The sequence below is a fragment of the Protomyctophum bolini genome (genome assembly GCF_963924005.1).
Source record: "Protomyctophum bolini genome assembly, chromosome: 7".
Classification (NCBI taxonomy): domain Eukaryota; kingdom Metazoa; phylum Chordata; class Actinopteri; order Myctophiformes; family Myctophidae; genus Protomyctophum; species Protomyctophum bolini.
In genome coordinates this window covers 17459804-17478406 of record NC_137868.1, presented here as the reverse complement: position 1 = coordinate 17478406, position 18603 = coordinate 17459804, and the positions used below count along the sequence as shown (strand labels likewise).

General features: G+C 41.0%; 1 protein-coding gene across 1 annotated transcript; it reads left to right on the top strand.

Annotated features, from left to right (window-relative positions):
• Nucleotides 1-11037: 11037 nt before the first annotated feature.
• LOC308318590 (cell adhesion molecule CEACAM6-like) lies at nt 11038-16227 on the top strand (the record flags this gene model as incomplete). The annotated part of the gene is made up of 6 exons (XM_080768206.1): nt 11038-11092; nt 12133-12444; nt 13795-14073; nt 14369-14638; nt 14818-14892; nt 16089-16227. The coding sequence occupies 6 exons, from the start codon at nt 11038-11040 to the stop codon at nt 16094-16096; spliced, it is 999 nt and encodes a 332-aa protein (XP_080624332.1). The 3' UTR covers nt 16097-16227.
• Nucleotides 16228-18603: the final 2376 nt, after the last annotated feature.

The window sequence follows — 18603 nt, the reverse complement described above, 5'->3', positions numbered from 1 at the left end:
TTTAACAGCCTGGTGCCCACGTATTCATCTTCTTGATTCATAAACAAAAATTCACAATAATAAACAATATTAAATGTAGTTAAAAAAAAAAAGTTTGTTAACTGCGTATCTGTCCTGTGTTTCATAACTAATAAAGGTATATCTATGAATCTGAAGGATGCTGTAAGTGTAATTGTGCAGATATAAGACCATGGTCAAAGCTGAAGTTTTTACCTGAGGCTTCTGCGTATTATACTTATAGACCTGTATTATTCAGACCACTTGCTCTCTAAGTTCAGTGACAAAGACCTCTTCAGGTCAAAACCAAAACTGTGTACTTTAATACATTCACTCTGGGTGCATTGTGTGAGAATATTATATATCTTTTTTAGTATTCTGTTTTATGCAGCACCTGTTCAAATTCTATTCAGATGTGTGTGCATTTCTTTGGACTGTAAATGATACATTAAGTAACCTTTAAGTTCAAATCTTGGCCTGCCTTGAAAAAAGAACATAAGTCCCTTCAGTCTACACTCTACAGCATATATGAGCAGGCTGTGCTTAAGAGGACATTCATGTTGCAGTGGGATCTCACTGTTGCTTTAGATTTGTGGAGAGTGAATAGCTTGAATTGCATTCAGTGGCGTAAATATCGACAACCAGTGCAGCGACCAGTGCATGGGGCCCAGACTCCATGGGGGCCCATGAAGGAAGAAGAAAGATAAAAGATGCGTGCTTATGTGGATTTGCTCAGAGCTAAAGCGGCCCCTCCCCACCCGGTCTGGCAGTGAGTTTAAGTGTTATTTAGCACCAATCAAACAGCGAAAGTAGCCGATATACATGCTGATACGTGCTCCTCTGTCCCACGATACATGTAGGCTATGCTATGCGTCTCTGTGTACTTCTGGGCCTTGTGATTGCATTGGAGATTCCTCTATTAACATCCTAAACCACACCCGGCACAGTATGAGGCCATATAGGGACTGTGTGATATTGTGCGGGGCATGATATACTTGATTGCAAGTTCATTTACAAAGAGGGCTATGACATCCAGTCCGTTTACTTTTTTTTTTTTTTTTAATAGCCACTTGGATGACAAACTGAAAACATGGTTTTCACTCTCATTTAACTTTTGTCTTTGTTGTGAAATGGATGACTGTCAATGTCAGCTGGACTTCTGCCTTCTGAAGTCACCATGGTAATATTTAGAAATGAGGAAAAAGATGACTGTGTTTTGCTCTTACACATTTCCCTATACTCACACTGACAGCTATGTTAACTTCCCCATGGTATTTGAAAGGATGCTGAGGCATTGTTTGTATATGGAAATGTATCCAAAACAGTTTAACTGAGATATTAATTATTTACTGATGACTGTGGCCTAAGTACACATTCACATTATGGCACAGAGACACAAGGCATACATTTTTGGCAGTATATATTTGGATATATATTTGTATTTGGAAACATAGGCAACAAAGTGTTATGCACAGCTGATAGGCTCAGAGACGGGTGCGTCGGCAGTGCTTTTAAAGTATTTAAAAAATCGATGCCTGAAGAAGGTCTTTGACCGAAATGTGGCGTAATAAATGTGTTCATATGTGCATTTTTTTATATAAAAATATAGTAAAGTAAAATAATAAATAAAATACAATATAATCAATATAAAACAGAAACAATTAATAAAGTATTGGATATGTCAATTAATAATTCTGTTAGAGATAGTTAGACATTAATGGCAGTTACTGCCTGGGGGTAAAAACTGTCTCTGAAACAAACATGCGTGACTTGATGCTACAGTAGCGTTCGCCTGATGACAGTAATTCAAAAAAGCAGGATGAATTTGATGAATTTGTTAATTAATAACGGCACAGCTTGGTTGATTTCTTGGTAGGTAGCAGTAGCCCTGAGGATAAACAATGTTGCCAACAGGCACTCTGCCAAGTCCATGTCAAAACTGTACTTACCGTATACTATATATTATGTTTATACACTTGTATATACTGTGGCAAACCAGGGGAAACAGCCAGGCCTATTCCCCACAGAATGAGGCTGTGGGAGGTGATAGAGGGAGTATATCACCCTGTACTGGTATTGCAGCCAATGGGAGCCTGGACATGGACGCACCTGCAGCCGGTAAGGCAATCACCAGAAGCTTTTAAAGAGCCGACGCCCAAGCCGTCTGGAAAGTCAGTTTGAACTAATGGAGGAGTGAGGAAGGAGGAATCACTCTGTTCATGAGGAGGCTGCAATGAGGGAGATCTCACAAGCCGACTGAACTCCACAAGGGAGAGCCATACAGCACTCCCCCCCCCCCCCCCCACCCACAGGACTGCATGTGAATAGAAGCCCAAGCCCCTGACAAGTTAAGACAATTTAAGTTTATGTTGAATCTGACTCTGAGCCTCTTATTTTATTCTGAATCTGTGCCTATTCTCCCCTGGGTTTCCACAATACACTGTTTATACACAGACATTTACTGGGTATAGATGGTATATTTTAATAACACCACTTTCAGTAAAAGTGCAGGTGTTATTAAACGCTTTTCTGTGTTTGTAGGCCTATGCCTCAACGGGGCGGCGGTATAGAGTGTTAGTGTACCGATTTTGGTGGGCCAGCTATGTGTGTCCCTGTGTCTGTGTCCGAACACGGAAAGCTGCAACACGGTAACTACTGTGCAAGCATTCAGCTTATGTAAAATTAACTTCCTATTGGCACACAGAACTTCCTAAATTAAACAAACATAATTTGACCTCATAGTTTCTGCTTTTTACACGTCAAAAAACCTACTGTGAAAAGGGTCCATCTTTCTGTTGCTGGAGCTGGGTAGATCTGTAACTATAGCAGCTTTGGCACACACACGCACGCACGCACACACACACACACAAAGAAAAAAGGAATTCATGCAAATTGTGATGCAAGTAAATCCATGCAAATTGTGAAGGAAGTGAAAACATTACGGTAACACTTTCTATGAAGCTCATGTCAATGCACTGTAATGCATTACAATTTCCTCATAATACTATATAATTTTACAGTTTTAATCACAATCAAACTAATAATTGATTTCTTTAAGATAAAGCTAGCCAACTTTGTATCTTGTAAAGGCCTATAGTTATACATCTAATTACCGGTATGTGATTACCATTGGTGTTATAGTTCATTAAATATAAAGTTAAAAAAATAAATAAAGGCAATCTCATTTAGACTGGAACATTCTATGAAGTATGGCATGTTACTAATACTAGTTAGTAGTTAGTTACTACTTGATTTTCTGGCTGGAAAGACTGATCTGCCAGCCCAGGGTGCCACGCCAACACGTAGTCTGGCACAAGATGGGCTAACGCCAGATGAAAGGACTCACTGCTGCCCTCTGCTGCTGGATTCTATCGGTGCAAGGCCTCTATAGTTTACATGTCAAGGTCATCTTCTGTCTGAACTATCATCTCTACACACTGTACGAATGAATGAATGGAACCCTAGATTGATCAGTTATAGTTAGTCAGTCAGTCAACAACCAAATCAATTCATTCATGAAATTGTCCTGTGCACTGCTATATTAGTTGCTTAAACAATTGTTCTATTATAGTCGACCCATCATGGACGGTCAACATCACTGGTACTGATGTTGTGAAGATTTCTTTCAATAAAGTGTACAGAAAGTGTTAAAATTATGTTTTTATGTGGCCACACCCACCGGTTCATTAAGTATGCCTGGTTTTCACCTTAGCACCACCCACCTGAACTTAAGCCTCGCCCACAGCTGTTGTATGATAATGTGGGAGGGGTTAGGGTTATGATGTCACTAAAATGGTGTTATTTCGATTGGGCATTTTGACTCAATTCAATTCAATTCAATTCAAAGGGCTTTATTGGCATGAGAAAACATACGTTTACATTGCCAAAGCAGAAAGAACAATACAACGATACAGCAATACAATCGGAACAAAAATGATTTACTTTGAAGGTCAGAATCTTCAATAGATCAACTTCTGTGTACCAAGATCACTTGATGCAGGTATAGTGCAGGAATATACACAATGATTAGTCTTTAGGGTGGTTGTGTCCCATTTGATATCCTTCTCCTATCACAGCAACTCACAAATCTTGCTGCTGTGTTTGCCCATTGTTGTACTTCGCCCAGCAGATATGGGAGTTTTTTGTCATTGGTCATGTTTTCAAAATCTCCGTGTGTGGTTGTAATCTGTGGGAAGTATGTGTCTCTGATGTCTTGGTACAATGGACAGATGGTTAGGAAGTGTAGCTCGGTTTCCACTTCGTTTAGTGTGCAGTGGGTGCATAGTCTGTCTTCTCTCGGGATACAGGTCTGCCTATGACGGCCTTTCTCGATCGCGAGACTGTGCTCACTGAGTCTGACTCAAATGCTTTCAGGAAGAAACGAAAAATACACAGGGAAGACTTATTTAAATATTATAACCACACCTGGGGTTCTTCTTCGGGAGTGAAGATACTAATGATGAGCAGTCTACTGGTTCTGGCTCTGGGTGTAGGAGTGCAGTTCTTTGTTGAGTCCTAAAGGAGGCAGTGTGCTCTCAGTTAAGGAATAACATGTACAACCTGTCAAGTGTGTTTGATTACAAGGCCCACTGCGACTCAAATACATAATACAAACACACATAGTGAAAGGATTAATTAATCAAGATTTATTCAACCTTTCTTTAACCAGTAAAAATACATTGAGACAAACATATGCAAACATATATGCACTGGCCAAGTTGCACAAGTTCTATCTCACATATTTGTCTCAAGTCTCAAGTAGCCTACACAAGAATGTAAGTGTTTAGTTTTGTTTCCTCAACATTGTAGCAATAAACACTCAAAGCCTTTTGCTGAGGTATTGTGTATAGTTAGAACAGGATTCCTAAAGCTTAGATTTTCAGATAGTCATTCAAATATCATAATTCTCTGTTTTGCCCATATGTATAAGCTAAGTTGATTGTCAATAAGAAAGTGCAATCATCTAAGGGTGGACCCGTTCACATTAGCTGCCTTTAAAGGAAAATATGCACTGCCTCCCCTGAGCAATAGCATTTTCAAGGCAGTACAATTTAGAGGTCTGAAAATTCACATATTTAGGGAATAGTCTTCTTCTTATTAATATTATTTTTGAATAAATGTACCCCCTTTAGGCTATATGTTTAAAATGTCTCACTCTGTGCCAAGAACGTCTTTTACGCCTTTTTTCCAATGTCGCTCGAGTCGTTGCCAAGTGTGTCTTTTGACGTCTTTTTGTATTGTATTGTATTGATTCAGAATGGTCTCAGAATGGTCTTTTTGTATTGTATTGTATTGATTCAGAATGGTCTCAGAATGGTCTTTTTGTATTGTATTGTATTGATTCAGAATGGTCTCGCTGATATCCTCCGTCCAGCAGCGTCCCCGTCGCTAGGCCAATGATTCCCCGCCTTCTTAGGACGCTTTTTTTCTCTGAATTAAATTGAATTGTTAGAGGCTCATTATTTAATCCTCGCTACCTCACGGTTACGATATTAACACTTCTGATGACTTTTAAAGTTATGATCATCAGATTAACTTTAGGCGATTTTACTTCCGGTTCATTTTGGGGTGAATTTTGTGGTCTTCAAAATAAGGGGCACACAAGTTGCAGCACCGTAGTCAATGGTGGCAGCAAATGAGTTGCAATTAGCCCTTTGCTAAGTCGCTCCCCAATCCGTCCTTGTCCAATAGGACCGGTAGCGATGTCCTTCTCCCCCATAGAGACGCATGACATGATTTCTCCATATAAATAATCGATCATTTCAGTATAATCAAGAGCATCAAAATGTCTTCTAAATCTAGTCTCTACAGGGGGGCATTGGTGGGCATTGCCCCCCCAGATTGATTTTTGTGCCCCTCCAGTCCAGATTGGCCAGTAGTACCCTACCCTACCAATATTTTAATGTTTTACAAATGTTAAATCTATAAGTTCTTCATGATTATTGTAAATATGTTCAAATTAATTGAATAGTTAATAGAAATACAAGGTTATATATGCATGCAGAAGACATTATAATGCTCAATATATTTGTATTTCTTTGTTTGTTGTTGGTGCTGCTGCATAATTGTAGCCTTTTTCAAGCATCACTTTGTAGGGGACTTTGTTATACATGGGGGGGGGGGGGGGGGGGTTTGAAAAATTAAGTGGCCCATTTGGGAAAAAGTATGCCCCCCTGCTGATTTGTGCCTGGAGACGGCATTGCAACCAGGCCTGCAGTAGGCATGCATTGGAGAAATTTGCACGATTATTTAAATAAACTTAAAATAAAATTCATATTGCACAGTAAAACTACGGTCATTCGTTTTATTGCCTGGGTGGGTCAGTCATACATACTGTTGTATGTTCAACAACACAGCCATGCAAAATAACATTGACAGCTATGAGGTGGCGAAAGCTTGACCTGCATAGCAACAGTTGCTAAACTATTTGGATTGGCATTGGACAATCGCTTTTTGGGGTGGGATTTAGCAAAGGGCTAATTACATTCTGTTGATAATTTGTGCGATTTGACCAATCAGGGACTTATACTTGCACAAATGAGATGTGACGGTTAGGGTTGGGGAGTCCTCTTCCAAGATACAGACAGACAGACAGACAGACAGACAGACAGACAGACAGACAGACAGACAGACAGACAGACAGAGGTTTCATGAAATAATAGAAGGATGTTTTTACCTAATGTAGCAGTATTCATAAAATAGCAATGTCAATGTTGTTGTTGTTATTGTTGTTATTTTGCTCCTGTAGTATACAGTTGGTAAAAGTGGACATCATGAGCACAACCTTTCCATAATCAAGTGTGCTAAGCTTTCATCTGGCAGCTCTTCTGCTCTCTTTCTTTTGTACAGTGTAAGGAATCAATGTCACCATGCAGCACAGAACAACTTAGACTTGTGACACTTTTAGCCAGGGCAAGCCATTGATGTAATGCCTGAGTCATACATTTATACTATAAATCAGGGATATGTGGCAAGAAGCTTTATGTTATCATTATCCAATAATTTGTATAATTGATATGTTCTTTTGTCTGTCAGTAAAATATTTGCCTGATGAGGGCCTATAAGGTCGAAACATTGCACCATTAATAAAATGGCCTAAATATAGGTCCAAGATGTGCATACAATCTCCTCTAAGTTGTAAGATGCTCATAAGTCTCTGCAAGATCATAACACACTCAACTGCACACAGTCTAACAATGGAACCTGGCAATATGATATCATAGACAGGCTTACAAGCCTTTGCAGTAATGCAGCACCATTAAATGGGAATATTTGACACCTACATGTGTATACACATAATGTAAACTAGTGTCATTCATGCAGCAGTTACTATGAGACCTAGCAGATCATGTCTGTCTGTCTGTCTGTCTGTGTGTCCGTGTGTCACGCTTTTGTGCCCATATATGGAGCTGCTTTGGGGACTCCTTATATGGTTATGGCTGAGTCATGGGACTCCTTATATGGTTATGGCTGAGTCATGGTGACATAACCAAATATGTACGAGCTGCGTTCGCTTCCCGCGTTTGCGCGTCTTACTGGTAGTATTATTGGTTAGCCTGGAATCCAGACTGATTGCTACAGTATGTTCAGCGTTTTATTAAGTTTTGTTCTCACTTCGCTGGTAGTAGTACTAGTAGTTGATGTTGTACTGAGCTAGCCTGGCTAATAACACAGACTCAAATCCGCCGGCAGGCAATTCTTTTTTGCCAACGGCTGATTCGGTCTGGCTTATTATATTGAATGCATTAGTCAAATAATTTCCTGTACTGTAGATGGTGTGGTGTAGTCCCACTCACAGAACACAAATTACAATGGCATTCTGCAGGTGCACTGCCCACAGAAGAACTACAAATCTTGGCCAGGCGTCAGATTAGGTTTATTTGACTGCATGTAAAGCAAAACGGGCATCTAATATAGCATATAGCCTACAATAAAAAGCAAATAGAAGGTTGTTTCAGTCAACCAATCTGAGCACTAGTAATAAGTCTCGCTCTGTGTTGATGATAGACCAGGGGGGCAGTCAGACAGATATTTTGTGAAGCCACTAAGGAAATTAAAGTTCATATAATGGCCTGTTGTGGCGCTGTCATTGGGCTCAAAAAAACCCATAGCCCCATAGAAGTCCATGTATTTGGGCCCAACTTCACCAGACTGTATTACCTTAATAAACATGGTCATGAATACTTTTTGCTTCCAGTCACTAGTTTAAAGTCTCATTTCTAATGTCATAATATTCTTTTTGGAAAATTATGGTCCCATTTATAAAAAAAATGACCATAAAGTCGGGATCCCCCACCCACTCGAGTCAAAGGACTCAAGGACTGACAGGCTTCATTTTACGTTCATGTTAGACCCGCCTATAATAGGCCAATGTGAAAAGGGTGCCATTTCTTCTTATGCCTTAGATGGCAATTGGATGATTTGAGGCAATTTGTTCCAAAAATGTGTTTTGCAAAAATCCACCTGTTGGTGGCGCTATAACAGGACGGACACACAGACGGAGTGCAAAACATACTCTCTCCCCATGCCTTCGGCCAGGTGGAGACAACTATGGCTGACGAGTATGGAATTAGATTAGTGCCAATAATCTAATTCCATAGACGAGACCACCTAAACTCCAGAGTCCCTATTTTGTGCATGTTATTTAAAAATATTTATCAAATTGAGGATTCGCATGGTGACAAGTTGTGAGCATGTAGATTGGCAATTTTCACTATTCTTCGTATATAGTGTAGAGCTTAAGTGGTTAAAGATAATGCTACCGTACTTTGAAGAAATCTTTTCAGGCAATACAGGTGTTGCATGAAAGGCATAGATAAGAGGCTGCACCCACTGTGTCTGTAATAAAAAAAACACACCCTCCGTTATGTGTTATTGCAGCCAATAATTAGTAATACTGCATATATGCTGTTGTATTCCAACTAGAGGTCAAGTCACCTCAGGGTTGAAGTGGTCCTCGACTCCTTGTAAGTCTGTACTTGATATGATATGAAATGATATACTTTATTAGTCTCCCGAGGAAGAAATTGTTATAATTGTTAGGAAGAAAAAGACAAAGGGCCCGGCTAGTCCATGTCACCGCAGTGCAGCGCCAAATACACATCTTTCTTGCATCATAGAAAAAGAAAAAGAAAACATAGAGGGGGGGGGGGGGGGGTAAGAAGTCATCACATCACATTTCAAGTAAGATGATAATACTCGGATGTGCAGGCACGTTTCATTAAACAACAGAGTTGTGTGCCAGAAATGGCAGATCCAACCAGCCCACAACATGTAGCAATACAACACATTGTGAGCTCATAGATCATGCTATTTTCGGCATGCAACTCCATCGCACGAGGGAGTGTAATTTACTCTGTCTCACATGCTCTGCAAATAACCCAGCCTGTACATTAATCTCATCCAGTGTGTCATTGACATACACAGGTGTGCTCAGGTACTGATATGATCTTGGCTTCAAAATTTGGACAATGATGCAGGTGTTTACTTAGGGGATGTGTGAAAGGTATGTTTGCCTTACCCTCCCACCTATATTGGAAGGAAAGAAAGAAATCAGAAGATTTCACAATACCTGAAACTGTGGATATGTGGTGGAGAATGTGATTCACCTTTTCCTTTTTTCCACACAAAAATAACATCAAGCTAGCCTGTACATTTGGATTTCAAATTTCTTTATGTAATTTTCTTTCTTTCTTTGTTTTAATTATGTTTTAAAACATAATAAACAAACTACATTGCCAGCATTCAGTTTGGAGTCAGTCACAGGAAGCTATTGTATACTGTCGAGTTGGGTTCTAATCTACAATAACGAGGGAACTGGCATGTTTCCCTTCTAATCTACAAACTGATTTAACACAGATTTATCAGCTTCTCGTGGGCATCGATACAAACAACACTTAGGTAAGACGCCCTTTAGGGCGAGGTCGTGTGCACGCATCGGCAGACTGCTGGGTGAGGGCTGGCACTTTGGCATGGGGGGGTCAGATCAACATGTGGAATGAATTCTGTACCGGCCATAATTATATTGAGCGTGTCTTGAGTGTACAGGGTTTGATGAGGTCAGATCAACATAAAGAATTTCAGAACATGTCAGCTCCACATGGAGATCTAAGGGTGGCAGTGGGGGCAGTGTCTTGAGTGTACAGGGCTTGATGAGCGCCCAGGTAGGGCCTGGCCTTAAGTTTCAGGCCTGTTGAGTTTTCACCGGCTGCCGGGCGAGGCTGCACTAATAACTTTGTGGCGGGCCCGTCTAGAGTTTGAATGGACAGGTATCAGAGAGACATCAAAGAGGAAGGACGGGTGGCGAATGTCAGAACAGGTCAGCTCCATATATGGAGATGGAGGCGTGATGTCACATGGCGTGACCATAAATGGAGGCGTGATGTCATGAGGCATGACCATAATGGAGGTGTGACGTGACACACGGAAATGCAGGTTTTCATAGTAAATGCGGCCCACGGTCGCATTTATTCTGGCCTCCATGTACAATGATTATAATGAGTACTAAGTGCACAACAGGTACTAGGTGCAAGTGGCATAAATTATCACACTCATTAAAACATTCAAGACACCTACACTGTGAAATTATCAGTGTTCATTTAACTGTGTACAAATTAACAATAATATTGTACTGTGTATGAAATTGTTTTATTATTTTTCAATAGGGTAAAATAATAGGATAAATATATGGCAGCTATATTGTCACTACTGTACAGTACATCCATGTACAGTTAAGTACATCCATGTGCTTTTATTAAGATGCTGGAAAGATACTAGAGTATGTGTTGTTGAAAGATGCCAAACATACCAAATGTCATTATTTGTCATTATGCTAATTGGTGATTTACGTCACTTGACCCAGGACATTGTTTGTGAGACTAATACCTCTATTGTCGTCTGACAAGAGTGAACATCAAATGATTGACTGACTGGGACACCCAAGAGATAAGTCTGCATGACTTTTGTGGGTAGGGGGCTGGCCTGGGAAATTCATGTATATTAGACCACAAACAGCAAGACCGCAGTGTCACAATGTGCAAAATGGAGAGGTCAAGTGGAGGAATGCCCATTCTTCTTCAGTTGGTTTTGATACAAGGTAAGCTTTCCTGCAACTGAACAACATTTATCTGAAATGTATTCATCTGTACCTTGACTGCAAGATATGTGTTCAACTGACCTCACCATCGTATACTTTAATCTGACACATCAACACATGATGTTTTGTGAAGATAGTCTTTGCTATGCTTGCACAGTGATAGAACAGTGATTACATTTTACTTGTAAAAGTGAATCTTTCATATTCTAGATTCATTACACATAAAGTTAAATATTTCAAGCATTTTTTTAATCTTGATGATTACTGCTACAGCTAATTACAGATCATGAAAATAAAAACAATCCAGTATCTCAAAATGTTGAAGCCCAGGTTGCTTTGATAGTGGCCTTCAACTTGTTTGCATTGTTGGGTCTAATGTCTTCCCCCTCTCTTGACAATACCCATAGAAGACCCTTTTTGATTGTACAGTTTGAAGCAAAAGCGCTCAAACTTTCTTCTTTTCCTGTCTTGATCTCCTTACACTGGACAAATTACATGATGGGATCTATGCACAAAAACATATATCACACACTTTTCTGCCTGTAAAACTGTGATGTGGCATTTAAAGCTGATTCAGATTCAGATTCTAGGGTTCAGGTCAGGTGAGTAGGCTGACCAATCAAGCACTTCCATGCTTCTGTCTGCTGGCAAGCTTATTTTTTAATGTTTTTTTGTGGCTTTTGCCTTTATTTTATATTTTTTATGGAGGGACAGACAGTAGGCTGACAGGAAATGGGGAGAGAGATGGGGGGATGACATGCAGTAAAGGGATCGGGAGTCGAACCCGCGGCACACTGCCAGACTGGATTACCAGCCAAGGTTCCTGGACCACTGAGCCTTGGCCCAGGCCTCTGCTGGCAAGCTTGATGGAGAGTTCCTTTTTTTTAGCAGAACTTGGCACCTGCCCACAATGCCAAAACTGGATTGACCATGGTATTTACTATGCTTGATTGACTCTCCTGACCCGAAACCCATATTATGGGGGAAAGAAAAAAAGCCTATAGAAATACTCACACTTACAGTATATGCTTATTCCCCAGTGGTGCTGGCCTCTAGTGCCGTGCAGGTCGTGCCCTCTGGCAACCCTTCCAGCGTTGGGGCCACACTGATCCTGGCTCTATCGCCTCCGACAACCGTGGCGAGCGGGAGCTGGTCAGTGGGTGACGCCGTCATCGTCAACTGGCAGGGGGGTCAGGCGGGGGTGTTCCCTGCATACGCTGGCAGAGCCTCCTTAGACATCAACACCGCAACCCTCACACTGACCTCGGTCACCGTGGCTGACTCAGGGGATTACGTCATGCAGGGCACCGTACCGACCCAAGTCAGGGCGAACGCTAACATAACTGTTTTAGGTGAGATTGGATCTATGCATGTAACGTATGAATATTAGCAAGTATGATTTCTGGTTCATTCAATTCACACAAAAAGAGGAATTGCAACAACAAAAACCATAAAGTGCTGTCTGATAGGTGATATGGATAAGTGTATATGGCTTCCATGTGAATATGGTGAATCGCACTGTTAAATTACACCTAGAGAAGTTCAAGGGTTTTAAGTTCCACATCAAGGCCCATTGTTCAGAAAAGGGACATTTGCAATACATGAGAGAAATGAGAGAGGGTGAGTTGTAATAACGATGTATTGTGTGAGGATTAGAAAGAAAGAAAGAAAGAAAGAAAGAAAGAAAGAACGAGAGGGAGGGAGGGAGGAAGGAAAGAAGGAAAATAAGAGGATTCGAGTGGAATACACACACCCATGCACGCACGCACGCACACACACACAAAACCCACAGCCCAGCTAGAGTAAATTAACTAGAGCAAGAGAGAGAGAGAGATGGAAAGAGTGTTTGCTCTTAAGAGGGCAGGTGTCTAACATTGGACCAATATACAGTATAGGGGAGGTCATAAGAAAGAAAAAATGTGATAACAATTTTAAATTGTATTGTTTACCTTCATTAAGGAACACCAAGAAACAAACAACAGAACTGAGTAACAATTAAAAAAAAATAGAACTGAGTAACAAGTTAGTCTTGTGTGTTTTGGGTTAACCACAAACTTTGAACAGTAAATTGAAAACCTGTGTATGTTATGATTCTACCACCATTTTCATTACATAATGTGCCCTTTGGATAGCTTGTTCGCTCGCCCTGTAGCCTAACTACCTCCACCACCACCACACAGACACACAAGGATAAGTATATAGGAGAAACACCATACTGTATCATAAAAACACATTCCTCCATCTTTCCAACGGCCCCTTCCTTGTGAAGCCTGATTTACTATACAGGTGCCATTGTGGCCACTCACTCCGCTATCAACTCCTTAGAATCTGGTGCTGTTGTGTCAATAACTACTGACACCGCATGAGTTTTAACGTTATTGATTGTACAAAAGTGTGACAATTATCTTGGTTAAAAGTTGGTAGATAACTTGAGTCATGGGTTAGCAAAATGTTTTTACAGACTGAGACCTGTATCTGAGCTTTTCAAGTTGGCTATTGAGCTATTACAATAGATGTATTGTAGTATGTATTTGTATTATATTATACATTTGTAAGAACTGTTATGATTGTTTTCTCAAAAGGCATTGCCCAGCAATGCAGAAAGGAACTCTTGAATTGCCGTTCCAACATAAAAAATAATATTATCTCAAAATGTTGGTGAGAAGGAAGCAAAAGCCTTTGTCTTTTCTTGCCCCCTACAGCACCAGTCTCCAATGTAGTCATAACGCAAAATACTACAGACTATGTGGAGTTCGACACAGCAGTCCTCAACTGCTCTGTAGCCTCTGGTTCCTCCCTCTCTTACCTGTGGCTCAATGGCAGCTCTGAAGTCACAGCCAGTGAGGGAGTTCAGCTTGGTGACGGAGGCTCCACTCTCACCATGGTCAATGTGACCCGCTATGACCAGGGACCGTTCAGGTGCAATGCGTCCAATGACATCGGTGGCGGAATCAGCCAGCCTGTGAACTTTACAATCAGCTGTGAGTTGGACGGCACTGATTCTGTCCATTATTCAACCTTTCTGACTGTAAATTGACAATTCAAGCCATGTTATAAATGATGTTGTCTAATTTGCTGGCTCCCTGTCCATTCTGTTTCACTTCTCCTCTGACTCTGTCCCTCTGTCTCTCTGTATCTTGCTCCCTTTGTCTCTGTGTTCCTGTTTCTTTTGATTTGATTTTGTCTCCTGTCTCCCCCCTCGATCCTCTCTCTCTCTCTCTCTCTCTCTCTCTCTCTCTCTCTCTCTCTCTCTCTCTCTCTCTCTCTCTCTCCTAGATGGTCCTGACAGCATGGTGTTCACAGTGAATGGGCAGCAGAACTTCACTACCTTTAGCGTTGGGTCCAACTTGACCATGTCCTGTTCAGCACAGTCTCAACCTCCAGCTGAGTTCCAGTGGGCTTTCAGTGAGCAGGCTGTGCATGGAACGGCTCCGGAGCTGGCATTGTACGGTGCCAGTGAGGCACAGAGCGGGTCGTACTCTTGCCTGGCCTTCAACAACAGGACCAACACAAACAGTACCATAACCAAATACATCACCATAGGCGGTGAGTTTTCATAGTGTATAAAGCAGCACTTAACCTCTATGTCAGTCGGTCTACTGTTTTGTCAAGCCATTCATCTGTCTGTCTGTGCCATATATCCGTCTATCGATTGATTGAATATCAATGCATCAATCGCTCCATCGATCCAACTATAAGCTCATTTCTTACATCTCCCGTCTCAGGCTCAGAGCAGCAGGCAGTCAATCTGTGGCTCCTCCCCTTCCTGTCATTATTCGGGGCCATCTTCTCAATGTCAGGTACGTTTTATTCATCAAGACAAGCTTATTAAACCCTATGTCTTCATTGAAGACAATTACTCATTTACAACAATCGGATAAATAGTATAAGGGCAGTTGTATATCTTCTTTCAATTGAAAATATGCTGCGCTCTAGGCATGGTAAAAGTCACCAACATCCAGTCCAAACATAAATAGATCAGGAAGCCTAAATGGATTTAAATGTATGAGTAGCTGACAAGAGTACAGCATTGTCACATTATGGCCCTCTGTATGGTCTACATCTACAATTTTGACTCTAATTGTATGATTTACAATATCCAACCAAATGAGATCATATGACATATGAGAAATGTTATTTCTAGTACACTGATGATGGCCACAGGCTTATGTGTCATGATCTGTCTCTTGTTTTATTTTTTGAGGGGTGCTAGCCCCTCCTATATTCAGCTATTAGTGCTATTAGTGCTATTAGTGTTCATTGACAATGAATGGACAATTTACGTCATATGTGTCAGCAAATCGACATGTTATGTCATGGTGATGTAAGATACTTTAGGTTTACAAATGTTGAAGTAATCTTGTGTTTCCTGTTGCCCTTTGTACAGCTGGTGTCTGTCTTCTCTCACCCAGCCTGTGAAGTAGTGTCCTGTTAGTCGTAGCCAATCATGTGTTAATTGTGCACCGTGTTCAGCTTCTTGCCAGTTCATATATGTTACTAATTCATCTCACGTTTGGGGTCCTGCATGCCCTCCTGAAGCGAACGTGACAGAAATGTACTCTTGCAAACCCATCGCCCTGGGGAAACGACATAATATATTCAGTTCTGTCTAATAACTAAATTCTGGTTTACTTGAATCCATGTTAACCTGTCCTTATACACAGTATGCAACTTATAGACCTGAATCCTGATGTAATGAGTGAAACATTTGTACATGCTGAACTGTGCAATTGAAATGTCACCGATTCTTACTTTGTGTCCTATTTCCACGATTGACGGCAACAATAGCCATTGAACTGACATTATGATATTTTCAGTAAGAGAAATATGTGAATGAATATTAACACAACAGCTTTCAGCCACAGTTAAACATTAACAGTAGAAAGAGTAGAGTATGGAAGAATCTGCTTGATTCTCACAGTAATCTGTCACAACATGCCACTGTGTATGGATATGGTCAATATGACTAATGACTTTGTTTGTCTTCCTTTCACAGACATGTGAACCCGCATGTATCTGATGGTGATGGATCTGTGAAATGTAGTGAAGCTGTGTTCATTACCATAATATATTCCAATCACATTTTACACTGTATTAAATGTTGATCTAAAACACTGCTTGCTGTCAACCATTGCACTATATTCAAATAAATATTTTTCCACACAAGGAACTGCATATATATATTTCCAGAAGCAGGGTGATCTCATAAGCTAAATACCTAAGAAAGAGACCAGAGTCTTAAATGAAGTGATATTTTATTATAAGGTCGCTGCAGCAAAGCTGACACAAAACAAAAGGGGTATTAAATCAACTGGCAACAACAAGATTTCATGTTCTATTTAGTGTTTCTGTATATGCATCACCGGTTCCAGTACAGATACCTCTGGGAGCAAACAAACCCCCAATGGCAAAGAGGCTGCACTCTTTTTTAACTGTACCTACAGAATATAGGCATCGCCCCTCCAGCTCTCCTGGAGAGAATGTCAACCTTCTACAATGTTATCCTTTAATGGCTGCCATACTGTTAACATCTCTAAAGGAGTATTGCAGAGAGGTTTATATCAGGGCGTACTGTAATCCCTCATGCATGCATTCCTTGTTCATCATCTCTAGGGAGGCACCAAACTGTCATCACAGGTCGGTACCCAGCAGAGACTGGTACTAAGGAAACAAAGCAGCGTGCTGGTCACAGTGACCTTAAAGTACAAATTGTGTACTCAACTTAACTCAACTGGAACTCATAGAAGTTGCCATTTTAACCCATTAAGACCTAAGGCCGATTCTACTGTAACATACTGTACATCCTCAAACTTTTTTGTGCCAAGGACGAAGGACCCGCTAAATTATATTTTGTTAGTTATTGAGTTTGTTTATTCATAGCATATGAAATTGATGACTTGATGAGCTGTGAATGGATCACTGGAAGAGGGGATGAAGAGCAGGAGATGAAGGAGCATGATGGTGAAGAAATGTTGTGAGGAGATAGCAAGCAAAGGGGCTATAAGGAAAGAGAGGGAGAACAAAAATGAGACAAAGGACTGAGAGGCATGATGTGAGGGGTTGAGGGATTGGAGGATGAGGGGAAGAGATGGAAGTGGATGAGGAGGACAAGGAGCTGAGGAGTGAGAGACACAGGTGAGGATGACACTGACTTAGGGTCCTGTTATGATCCTATAGGGTCATATGTGTCTATTTTTGTCGCCCTGTTTGTCATGTTAGGTTTAGGGTTAGGTTTAGGCATAGGCATAGTTGCAAAAACGATAACTGTCAATCACAACGACTACTGGCCAATCAAAGCAGCTGGGCTAGAACGTTGGTGGGATACATAATAACGCCTCATTGGTGTATGTGTGATTGAGTGGTGAGGAGTGACTGATTGAAGACCAGCTGCCGGTGTGAATGCTGACTGAGTGGTGGCTGAGTGTGAGTGGCTAACTTTTAAGTGGAACCAGGGCAGGCTGCAGGTGATTGGCTCCTGTGAGGAGCTCAAATATAAAGCTGGAGGGCTGGCTGGAACCAGCATTCAGATGTCTTCCTCCTTGCCAGCCTCCAACAACACCAGTGGATTTCTGTGTTTTTAGGTTTAGAGGTGTCACTGTTGGCATGAGTCCGTCTTGGTAGTGTATGGGGTGGGTGTCCTTTCTTTTGTGTTCTTCATTGATCCTGTGCTTCTGTAGTAAGATAAGAGTAGGTAAGAGAGTGTATTTATTTTTTGGTTTAAGGTAAGTGTCACGGGGCAACCCGTGCCCTATATACAAAGACACTTGAAACTGCTTTCTATAACATGCAAGGACTAATGTTTAAACTTGTGTATGGAAAACTGTGTGTTCACTGATTGTTTGCTAATTGTCTCTCCTGCACTGCTGGTGGCATTGCCCTTGATTTAGGAAGGGGCCAAGTGCTATGCAGGGGAGAGGGGGGTTACTTCTTATGCTTTGAGTATTTGTCATTGAGTGTTCATGCTTATTTATATTTGTTTAATGGTAACACATCTTTAGTATGTTTAGGTTACTTTTATACAAGGGATTATTTATGGCAGTATTTATTTATAAGTATTTATTGAGAAGAAAGGTTGCTAATTGCTCTGTGTCCGGTGGTATGATCCACCCCTATTTAAGGGAGGCTGCAGGGACAAGTGAGTTAGTTAGATGTGGGTAATGACACGGGTAACATCCCTCAGGGAGAGCTACAGGGCCTTGTGGGATCAAGGTACAGCCTGAAGAGAGCTCTTATCCATTTGGGTTTTGTTCAGTAGTGTTTGCTCAAGTGTTTATTTCATTTTGTCATTTTTCAGTATTATTGTTATTGTCCGGTTGAATCTGTACTGGACTTTGGCGGAGGAGTTTTGGGGGCGAAATAAATACCCTGAAACGGCATTTCTGACTGTTCTTGGAGCCTTGGCCGTTCGGGCAACTTCACAGTAAGCATAGTTTTTGCTTGCTTAATAGGATTTGATGTTCATGGCCCACCCTAAGATAACTTTCTCATGTAATGTCACTTTTGTAAATAAA